The sequence below is a fragment of the Carcharhinus amblyrhynchos genome, chromosome 6, assembly GCF_965287045.1.
Source record: "Carcharhinus amblyrhynchos chromosome 6, sCarAmb.v2.hapA, whole genome shotgun sequence".
NCBI lineage: Eukaryota > Metazoa > Chordata > Chondrichthyes > Carcharhiniformes > Carcharhinidae > Carcharhinus > Carcharhinus amblyrhynchos.
In genome coordinates this window covers 63,135,210-63,147,325 of record NC_137329.1, presented here as the reverse complement: position 1 = coordinate 63,147,325, position 12,116 = coordinate 63,135,210, and the positions used below count along the sequence as shown (strand labels likewise).

Genomic DNA, 12,116 nt, shown 5'->3' with positions numbered 1-12,116 from the left:
TGTGTACAGTGGGTGAACAAACATGGAAATGTAGCTTGACATGGAGTAATGAAGTGTCATAGAGAGTGGGTGACGGGCAGGGTTGGGGCAAGATAAGTGCATGGACTTCTCTTAATTATTTTTTCATGAGGTGTGCATGTCACTGGCTGAACCACAATTTATTGAACATCCCTCTTTGCCCTTAAGAAAGTAATGGTGAGCTGCCTGCTTGAACCAGTGCAGTCCACATTGTGTAGGTAACCACACTGGTGGGGGTAGGTTAGCTCAGTTGGCTGGACAGCTGGTGAGTGATGGCAACAGCATGGGTTCAATTCTCATACTGGCTGAGGTTATTCATGAAGATCTATCTTCTCACCCTTGCCTGAGGTGTAAAATCACCACCAGTCAGCCTATGGCCACTGTTTAGGCACACCTACAGTGCTGTTAGGAAAGGAGCTCCAGGAGTTTGACCCAGCAACAGTGAAGGAGTTACGGCTGAGAGATTGTGAGGGTGAGGGCTGGAGGATGTTCAATTTTTATTTTAACTGGGAAGAAATCCCAGAATACCGAGGTGCCCACCTCCACATCCAACTGCCTCTTTAGCTATCTGTAAATGTTCTAGTTAGTCTGACTGCAGCCTCCACCTGACCGTCCTTATTGAAAACCCTGTCCTTGTGGGCACATTTTCCTGATGATGGCACACTGAGCTGAAAATTTCCCCAACTTCTGCTACCTGCCTCGGGAAAAAATCCAGCTCAAACTCTTAACTAGAGTGTTGAGTTTGAAAAATCTGGGAGAGTCAATTTAGTGTTACATGCTGAGTGATGTCTTCATCTGCCTGCTCTGCATTGTACTGCCACATGCTTCAGGTGCTGCACTACCTAGCTACTCATGACAACATTGGGGACACTCCATGCAACAGTGTGGAGGCCATTATGAACACAAAGTGGTTCCTGGAGCTGGACCTTGTAGCCTCAGTTTCCTTAAAAGGTTCTCATTCGCAGCAAAAAGTGTATATTTTTCACAAGTTATTTGAACTATATCTCAAAATATTGTAATTATTGATTTTCTCTTTCTTTTGCATTAGCTTGAACTGGGCCAGCAGTTTGTCAATACAACATGCGGGCTGTGTGGTGATTTCAATGGCATTCGTGATAATGAATTTTTCTCAAATGGTATGTGTAATGGGCACTAGCCGTCACATTTGATTGCATTGGTGCAATATTCGACCTACTTAGTTTATTTATTGCTTATCATTGATCACAGGATATCACCTGACTCCTATCCAGCATGGAAACTTACAGAAACTAAATGGTCCCGAGGAACATTGCAAAGATGTACCTTCGTTTGATAATGACAAAAATTGTTCAAGATTTGTAAGTGAATGTTTCTCATTAATTTAACCTCCTCCCAGTTGAAGCAGCTTTAGCTCACAGTTTTTTTGACTTTAGCTTTTAATGTATCTGTTGACTTTCACAGATAATTAAGCACAACTACAGTGAATGGGTAAACTCTGATTAACATAATCAATACTTTTCTTCATCAGATGTTTATCTATATCCCCCTCTGTTTTGAAAATATTTGTTAATGGAATATGGACATCACCAGAAAGGCCAACATTTGTTATGCATCGCCCCTGGGAGTAGTTAAAAGTCAACTACATTGCTGTAGGTCTGGAGTCACATGTAGACCTGATATGGACACCAGATTTCCTTCCCTAAAGGGTACTAAAGAACTAAATGGGTTTTTACGACAATTGATGATAGTTTTATGGTTGCCATTGCTGAGCCTAGCATCCAATTCCACTTTATCTTAATTGAATTCCACCAACTGCCATGGAATTTGAACCCATGACCCCAGAGCATTAGTCTGGCCTTTGACTTATCTCCGCATTCAACTATTCCTTCTAGTAATACTCCAAAAAGAAATTTCTCTTGAATCCCTGTTTAGCCTATTAATAATTATCTTGATTTCCCTCAGTAAGTGGAAACATCTTCTCTGTATCTACCCAATCAGATTCTTTCATAATCTAAAAACTTTGATCATGGGATAGCTCTATCCTCTCTTTTGTAGAAATGGGAGACCCACCTTACATCCTCTTTCTTAATATATATAGCCTGTAATAGATAGTCCAGACTACTGAAGGGTTAAAGCCCCTTATCTGCAGGATAACACTGATAAAAGTCGACAACACTGAGAGAAACTCAGCACAAATTGGCAGTAAATTGATGTTCATACTAAGAAAAGCATTATGTGTATATTTAAATTGAAACAAATGAGCCAATTCAACTCCTTGAGACTGCTCCTTGCAATAAGATAATGGATGATTTGTCTGTGGCCTTAACTCTGAATTCTGCCTACCCCTAATAACCTTTGACCTCTTGTCAATCAAGAATCTTCCACCTCTGCCTTAAAAATATTTATTGAGCTTCCCTCACCACCCTCAGGGGAAGAGAGCTCCAAAGAGAAATAATTTCTTCTTGTCCTCACTTTGAATAGCAGATCCCTTATTTTCAGACTGTGTCCCCTAGTCTTGGTCTCTCCCAGAAGGGGAAATATCCTTTCAGCAGACCAATGGAGATACTCACAAACAACTCCATAATGCTTAGTTCAAATGGCATGTAGCTCACATAGCCTTACCCTATATTTGGGTATGCCTCCATCGTGTCTAGCTTGGTCCAAACAATCCTTATTTGATCAGTACAGGAAGTGTCAGGTTACAGCTCACGGGCCAGGTTGCAGCAACTTTATGACCTGCAACTGTTTTTGATTATAACTTAACCAAAAACCCCAGCATGCTTGACTGTCATTGCCACGTTTGCTCTTACAGATAATATTGTTGTTATTTCTGCTACAATCATTGTTGTAGTTGGCCCTCTGACCACAACACTTTCCACATTACTCTATTTGCAAATATTTGTGCATTCACTTATCATACCTATGTTGCTTTGCAGACCTCTTTATGTCCTCTTCACAACTTACTTTCCTACCTTTCTAGAAACGATACGTTTTGCCCCTTCATCTAGGTCATTGATATTAATTGCGAATAGCTGATGCCCCAAAGCTGACTCCTAAGGCACTCCATCTTGCTAAACCAAAAACACCCAGTCTCTGCATGCTGTAACCCATCCTCTATCCATGCTAATATGTTATCCCCCAGATCATGAACTCTTATTTTGTGTAGTAACCTTGGTGTGCCTTCTGGTTCCCTTTTATCTATGATGCATGTTACTTCCTCAAAGAACTCCAATAAATTGGTCAAACAAGGTTTCCCTTTCACAAAACCATATTGACTCTGCCTGTCAATTTTCTAAATGGCTAGCTATGATTTCCTTAATAGATTCCAGTAGTTTTCCTATGACAGACATTAATTTAACTGACCTGTAGTTTGCTTTCTGTCTCCCTCATGTCTTGAACACAGGAGCCACATTTGCTATTTTCCAATCTGATGGGATATTTCCCGAATCAAGAAAATTTTGGAAAATTAAAACAAATGCATCCATTATCTCAGTTATTTTTTTTTTCACATGCATGGATGAAATCCATCAGGCCCTGAGGACTTGTCAGCTTTAAATTCTAATAATACTTTTAGTTTCCTTTCTCTAGTGATTGTAATTGTTTTAAGTTTCTCCCTCCCTCTCAACTCCTGATTCACAATTATTTCTGGGATTGTTATATATTTAAATGGTTGTATGATTGCTTTAAGAGCTGATCACATGATTTGATGGTGATGAAAGTAGGATGTTGTACAGGCTGCTATTTTGGTTTAATTTGTACTCTGTATAGGCAAGAGCACCTGGAATAAACCGGTTATTGTTAATTTGAATCTAGACTTGCAAACCACACCTTTGCTTTATGTTTAAAACTCACAAACCCTAACATAGTGAGGACATTACAAAAAGAAAATTGGCATCAGTTAATGCAAGAATTGTAGCAAAATGGGTCACATTGCAAAAGCTTGTTGGGCTTGATCAGCTTCCCCCGAGAACAATATTCAGAGGAAGGATCTGGGTATCTTCAAGAAAAAGAGTAAGTCATATTCTACAAAAAGAATTTACAACATGGAAATAAAGAACTATGAATATGAAGACGAGAATGTTCAGAAATGTGATGAAGAGCTCCAACTGAACATCTTATCCATATACATGAAGTATATGAAGCATGATGAAGCATATACATTCTGGGTGATTCTGAAGTCAGGTGGACCAACCTCTTAGGATGGGGGTTAAGACTGGTGCTGCTTGTATCTTTACTTCCTGAGACTACATACCAACAAAAGGTGAAGCATCTTCCTTTAAAACCAGCTGATATGATTTTAAGGATATACATAGAAGAGATTAAGCAATGTCAGAATATACCTACAGCATCTTCTGGATAAATACAAGAGTGTATTCAAAAAGACACTTGGCTCAATGAAGGGAGTTCAAGTGAAACTCAAGAGAAAGCATAACAGTCAAACAAACAGTCTCAAAGCAAGAGTGGTGTCATTTGCAATTCATCCCAAAGTCGAAGAAGAATTATTATGACTTGTTAAAGCTGATGTATTAGAGCTGGATAAAATGAGTGTGGGCTATCCGTATCTTACCTGTCATGAAACCAAGTTTCCCAGTGTTTGTGTGGGTTTTCTCTGGGTGCTCCGATTTTCTCCCACTCTCTAAAGATTTGAAGGTTGAGTGGATTGGCCATGCTAAATTGCTCCTTAGTGCCCCAAAATAAATAAGTTAGCAGGATTAGTGGGGTAAAATATGTGTGGTTATAGGAATGGGTTATGGGGATAGGGCCTGGGTAAAAGTCAATGCAGACTTGATGGGCCGATTGACCTCCTTCTACACTATAGGGGTTCTATGACTATTGATGTCACCAGCTAATTGTGGTAATTATTCATTATTTTTTGCAAGTAAATCATTTGCCTGTTATGGCTTCTCAAGTTCAGCAACATACTTAAAAATGATCCTGTGATGAGGAAGGTGTTGGATATGGTATTGAAATGAACAATAGCCAAAATGCGTCATCCGCATCCTGATTTGAAACCACGTGTGTTAAGAAAGTTTGAGTTGGACACCCAAGATGGGTGTATATTGTGGGGAATTGGAATGATCATCCCTCCTAGTCTGCCCGGTGAGCTCTTGAACAACTACATGAAGGACATCCTGGTGTAGTCCGGATGAAGGAATTAGCACGTAGGTCTTTTTGGTGGCTGGGTCTGGATGCTCAGAGTGAAGAAAAAGTGTGCACAAATAAGAAATACACCACCATTGTCTCCTTTATATTTTTAAGAATGGCCTAACATGCTGGTCTGTTTGAAGGTTACATGTTCTTAATCATTATTGATGCACAGTCAATGTGGCCAGAAGTTATTAGGAGATCTACTACAACTGAACAAACCATTGAAAAACTTGACGAAAATTTTGCAAGATTTGGTAAACTGGAATAGATTGCTAGCAATAACAATTCACAGTTTACTTCACAAGAGTTTGAGGATTATCTCAAAGTAGATGGTATTCAGCATATAAATTCCACACCTTTTCATCTACCTACCAATGGATTAGCTAAAAAAATTGTCTAATCCTTAAAAACAATCTGTGAAAACTTCAAAAGAACAAGGTTCATTATCACATTGTGTGAATAGCTTTCTTGGCATCTCATGAAACACTAGAAAACTACTCATGGGACTACCCAAAATTCTCTTCATTACTATTCTTAAAGAGAAAGTTGAGAACGACGATAAAAGTAAATTATTGCAGGTGCTGGAATCTGACACAAAAGCAGAAAATGCTGGAAAATCTCAGCACATCTCATCTGTGGAGAGAGAACAGACCTAACATTTCAAGTCTGGGCTATCCAGCACTGAGTTGAACATTTTGTCATTATGTGTGCCATGGTGTATTTGAGTCACCACAGTCACACAGGAAAGTTTTTAATTCTCCATTTGTGCGTCTGGTATCCAAATCTGCCATAGTTTGTACTGCTGTGGTTTTTGGATGCCCATGAGCTCCATGGAGGTCAAAACTAGTCACCTCTGTGTCAGATCTTTTACAAGGTGCTCGTGATTTCTTGTAATGACCATTAATTTGTTCAAACTTCTTCAGGGTTAAAATTGCGTTGCTTCAGGTCGTATGCATGGTTCCAAAAGGGCTTAGGTGACTGCAAGCAGAGGTGAAGGACATTAGAGAGGTCCTGGTGAATGGGGAAACACTTTTTTCTTGATTTGTTGATCTTTATGGAGAGTCAGATTGCTGGGGAGTGGGGACTGTGTGCCAGCATTGATAGCCAGGATGTTCGAGTCAACTTGGGGGAACTATTGATGCATCTTATTGCAGTGTTCAGCTGAAAATCAACCAGCCCAGTGTAGCTACTTCTGCTCTATACTGATGCACAATACTGGTTACTGTGTGTTTACTGTTAAGGGCCCTATCAACCATTCCCACAAGTGACTTCTCTTTACCATATCTCATCTTTACCTAAACTGATTCTACATTTTGAATTCCAGATCAAAATCCATCTGTTTTGTTTGACAGAAGGTATTAATTAATTCTTAACTAACAGAACTATTGCTCCATTTTTTTTGATCTTCATAGCCTTCCAAAATGCCCTGCATTTTTGAATATTCAGGACCCAGCCTTTGTCATGCTCCAGCCATGTCTCTATAATGGTTATTAGATCATACATTTCTTTCTATTTGTGCTTTGAATTCATCTGTTTTGTTCTGAATGTGCATTCAGATGCAGAGCTTTTACTTCTGTCTTTTTAGGTTTTTGTAACCTCTTGTCTTATCTGCTGCTGCACTCTTGGGTTTGTCCCTTCCTGTCACACTCTGCTCATCATTTTCTTTCTTCCTACCTTGCTCTTTTGCCTTGTCTTCTCTATTCAATTTATCCCATCTTCCAAAACGTGATCCCTTGTTCCCCCCTCCCCCACCGTACCATCACCGCCCCCCCCCCCCCCCCCCCCCCCCCGCCCCCCACCTCCAACACCGCTATTTAATTTAAAGCCCTCTTTACTGCCTTAGTTATACAACTCACCAGAAAACTTATCCCGGCATGCGAGCACAGGGATGTGCATTCACAAATCATATTAATAACATATTAATAAGGTCATTTTAAAAGTAGCAAACTATGCACTGGTGTTTAGCGCTAGATAAGTAGAAGTGAAAAGCAGAGAAGTTCTGTTAAATATGTATCTTATATTTTATTTTGTCCTTTCCCTGAGAGTTTAAAAATGTGGAACTGACTACTACAAAGAGTATTTGAGGTAAATAGCATAGATGCATTTAGTCAGCAGCTAAATATGCATATGGAGGAGATCAGAAAAAAATGCTCTCCTACTAATGTTAGGTGAAGAGTGAAAGGATTTGTGTGGATATTGCACATAGCTAGGCCATAGGTTATCTGGTGAACTGAATGCTGATTTATGAGCTGCAGGTTCAATGGAACTCAATGTAAATGATAATTTTGTCATTTAAAACTTCCTGATATTCAGAATAGCTGGTGTTTAGAATTATAAATATATACCATACATGTGCTTTGCTGAGGTCATGATAGAGAGATCCTTCTTTAACTCAACATAGTTGGGAATACTTAATTCAGACACTGATAGCAAAGGTACAAGTACTTTCTGCACTGACAATCCATACCTTTGTGGCGGAAAATATTTCTATATGCATTGAACGCTAATGTACAAATAAATGTATTTGTCATTCACTAAGTAACTGCTTTTTCTCCTCAGGAATCCATGTGTGAAAGGATACTCACAGAACCAGGCTTTTCCAACTGCTATGATATCTTAGATTTAGCACCTTTTATCAAGAGCTGCATACTGGACATGTGCTTGTGTAAGGATTCAGAAAAGCCATCATCGTGTATCTGTAATACCTTATCAGAATTTTCTAGACAGTGTGCTCATGCTGGAGGTAAACCCAGCAACTGGAGGAGCAAAGAAATGTGCGGCAAGTAACTTTAAAACTGATCACCCACAGTCACAAATACATTTTTTTCTTATGGAAATGACAGATATTAAATGTTAACACTGTATATCTATTACAGAAGAGACATGCCAGTTTAATATGACCTATGAAGAGTGTGGTATTCCATGCGCAGATACATGCTCAAACCCTGATAGGAGTCAGATGTGTGAAGACCACTGCATTGATGGCTGCTTCTGTCCCCCTAGTAAGATACAATATTTAAGAAAATATAATTCAATTAAATAATAAGCGTGTATCTGCTTACTGTGTGTTGTCTGATGAGGTGAGGAGGATTTTTCATGTGTCTATAAATATATTTGGTTAAACGTGAAGTAAAAATATGTCTTAGCACATATGTCACAATCTAAGGGCAAATACCATTATCAGAGTCCAAAATCTTAATCTCTCTTTAGTCTTGACCAAAACCAGCTGATTATTACTAGTATTTGCTGTTCTTGTTTCAGATTTTCATCTTCTGTAATATTTCTCTTTTTACCTTAAAGTTTACCTGTGTTGCTGTGTCCGCTTATGTATGATGTGTTGGCCATTTTGGCTGTACCCCTAATTTTATCACTGAGACAGGAGCTCAATTATGGTTACATTTTAATAAAGCAACTGTTACACTTCTGAAATCAATTCTTTCTGATTTACCTCATCTGAAATAAAGCTATGGTTAAGGTTAAGGAAACTATAATTTTTAATTAGAACATAAGAACATAAGAAATAGGAGCAGGAGTCGGCCATCAAGCCCTCCAAGCCTGCCCCGCCATTCAATAAGATCATGGCTGATCTGAAGTGGCTCAGTTCCACTTTCCCGCTTTCTCCCCATAACCCTTAATTCCCCTGTCTGTCAAAAACCTATCTAACCGTGACTTAAATATATTCAATGAGGTAGCCTCCACCACTTCAATGGGCAGAGAATTCCAGAGATTCACCACCCTTTGAGTGTAGAAGTACCTCCTCAACTCTGTTCTAAACTGCTCCCCACCCCCCCTTATTTTGAGGCTGTGCCCTCTAGTCCTGTTATCCTTTCTAAATGGGAAGAATCTCTCTACCTCTACCCTACCTAGCCCCTTTATTATCTTGAAAGTCTCTATAAGATCCCCCCTCAGCCTTCTAAGATCTAACGAATACAGACCCAGTCTATTCAATCTCTCCTCATAAGTTAACCCCCTCATCTCCGGTAGCAGCCTAGTGAACCTTCTCTGTACTCCCTCCAGTATATCCTTTCGCAAATACGGGGACCAAAACTGCACACAGTACTCCAGCTGTGGCCTCACCAGTGCCCTGTGCAGTTGCAGCAAGACCTCCCTGCTTTTATATTCTATCCCCCTCGCTATAAAGGCCAACATCCCATTCGCTTTCTTGATAACCTGCTGCACCTGCAGACTGGGTTTTTGCGATTCGTGCACAAGGACCCCCAGGTCCCTACGCACTGTAGCATGCTGCAGCTTTTCACCCTTTAAATAATAATCCCTCCTACTATTATTTCTACCAAAGTGGATAACCTCACATTTGCTAACATTATACTCCATCTGCCAGGTCCTCGCCCACTCACTCAGCCTATCCAAATCTCTCTGCAGACTTTCTGCGCCTTCCACGCAATTTGCTTTTCCACTCATCTTCGTGTCATCAGCAAATTTTGTTACGCTACACTCAGCCCCCCTCCTCCAGATCGTCTATGTAAATAGTAAACAGTTGAGGCCCCAGTACCGATCCCTGCGGCACTCCACTAATCACCAACTGCCAAATAGAAAAGCATCCATTGGTTCCAACTCTCTGCTTCCTGTTAGATAACCAATCCTCAATCCACACTAACACCTTACCCCCAACTCCGTGCACCCTAACCTTCTGCAGCAACCTTTTGTGAGGCACCTTATCGAACGCCTTCTGGAAATCTAAAACCATCACATCCACTGGTTCCCCTCTAATTAGAGGAAGTGATACATCAGAAGGATTATAACACAGGGAATGGTGTATAAGCCCTGTGCCTGAAAAACAGTCATGATGTGGAGATGCCAGTGTTGGACTGGGGTAAACACAGTAAGAAGTCTCACAACACCAGGTTAAAGTCCAACAGGTTTGTTTGGTAGCAAATGCCACTAGCTTTTGGGTCTTTGCCCCTTCATCAGGTGAGTGGGGGGTTCCAATCACAAACAGGGCATATTTCAGTTTACAGAATACTGATGTAAAGACTCACATTCTAATCAGTATTCTATAAACTGAGGGTGGGCCTTTTTGTGGTTAGAACTCCCCACTCACCTGACAAAGGGTCAAAGCCCCAAAAGCTAGTGGCATTTGCTACCAAATAAACCTGTTGGACTTTAGCCTGGTGTTGTGAGACTTCTTACTGAAAAACAGTAGTCAGACATTGTAAAGCATGGGTGATAGGGAGATGCTTCTGTCACCTCACTGATGATAGAGGGCCACCTGAAATTATATTCAAGCAGACAGGGCTTGTCAATGTCCATTCATGCTTGCCCATCTAAAAGCGTTTAAGATTGCTTTACTATGCAGATCAAAACCAAATGCTGATGCTAGTACCCTAAAGAAAAGAATCAGGTACAAATAGGAAAAGCTTGTGCCACGTTAGCTCTACCAAGTTGTGCCAAATCTTGAGCAACCTAACAGTAATCTTGAAATGGAAGCCACTCAATAAATAACAATATTTTTTGTCAGTCTTATTTCTGTAGTCAGATGGAGGAGCTCCTCAGAATTGTTGTGTCAGATTTAGCTGCCACCCTTGCCCAAATTTGCCTCCCCCACCTCACTTCCCCTCACAAGAACATGTCTGCATATCTGTTCAGCATTGCAGTCAGTGGGCATTCATTGGACTTGGACAATCAAACGGTATTAGAATACCTATTTAGCACCTACAATTCTCCAATTCCATTTATAGTCACACTGAACAATCACCCCCTCTGATCTCTGAGCCGTTTTGGTCATGGCTTGTGTCTCTCCCCAGAATATTACACAAGTATTTTATAATGTGTGTTATATTACTTAATAACAGGTGGGACATGATGTTAATTTCATTAGAGATGTTATATTTCATTAGTCATTTTTGTGTTTTATTACTTTTCTAGATTGACAATAATTTTATAGAGAACTGCATGTGCCCTACTAGTATCATGGAGCTGTATGTGTTATATTACTGTAATCAAGTGGATTTGATAGTAATATTGTGGGGTAATATTATGGAGGGGTATTATGCTAAGGATATTGAATGTTCCATTACTATAGTGTTAAAGAATGTAAATGTTCTATTAGTGGTATGAAGGGGGTATTATATTCCTGTTACAGAGACAGCGATTTAGAGTGAGGTTTGTGCTATAATAAATAATTAAAGACAAAACAATTGTAGCATAGGGCTGCCATGTTATGTGAGAGTGTAATGAAGTGAGGTTACAACATCAAAGAATTATCCTGAGGTAGCCTGGCTACAACATTTGCATTATAATTAACTGAAACATAAGTCAACTGAGGAAAATCTGCAAAGTTAGGAATTTGTGTATACCTAACTTATATTTTTTCAATTGTAGATACTGTTCTTGATGACATTTCCCACTCTGGATGCATTCCAAAAGAACAGTGTCCCTGTACCTACAATGGGATATCTTATGCATCTGGGGAGTCCTATTCGACCAAATGCAGTAAATGGTAATTCGTATGATTCTGAGAAATTAGCTGTTTTCTTTTAATAGAGATCATCATTTGTTATTTATTGTTTCTTAATCTTCAACTAAGAAAATAGCTGATATCAAATTTTTTTTAATCTGGCAGCATTTGTAATGGAGGGCAGTGGTCTTGCACTGATCTTTCCTGCCCTGGGATCTGTTCCATTGAAGGAGGATCTCACATCAATACATTTGATCAAAGCTATTACACATTCCATGGAAGGTGTCATTATGTTCTTACTAAGGTAAGGATCACCTGAGTTTTAGGAAACTGGAAATTATTCACACCAACAAGTTTAATTTGCTCATAATTTTCCTGTGTTTTTGGCAGGAAACTGGTCTTGGTCTGTTTGCATCACATTTCTATCTTCAATGCAGTTTAGAAATTTTTCCAGAACATTTCAAAGACTAAAACATTTCAAAGACTAATAGAAGACTGAAAATAAGAATCACTTATGCATGAAATTCATTGCATACATTTCTATAAATGAAACAAA

General features: G+C 39.5%; 1 protein-coding gene across 1 annotated transcript in view; it reads left to right on the top strand.

The window, feature by feature from the left end:
• The window catches only part of LOC145344346 (mucin-2-like), a 60,372-nt gene that overhangs the window by 8,872 nt on the left and 39,384 nt on the right, over positions 1–12,116 (top strand). Inside the window, exons 4-9 of the mRNA XM_080191475.1 lie at positions 1,067–1,154; positions 1,246–1,355; positions 7,705–7,924; positions 8,022–8,147; positions 11,485–11,602; positions 11,726–11,864. Of these exons, the coding sequence (XP_080047601.1) occupies positions 1,067–1,154; positions 1,246–1,355; positions 7,705–7,924; positions 8,022–8,147; positions 11,485–11,602; positions 11,726–11,864 (801 nt within the window). The remainder of the gene's footprint in view (positions 1–1,066; positions 1,155–1,245; positions 1,356–7,704; positions 7,925–8,021; positions 8,148–11,484; positions 11,603–11,725; positions 11,865–12,116) is intronic.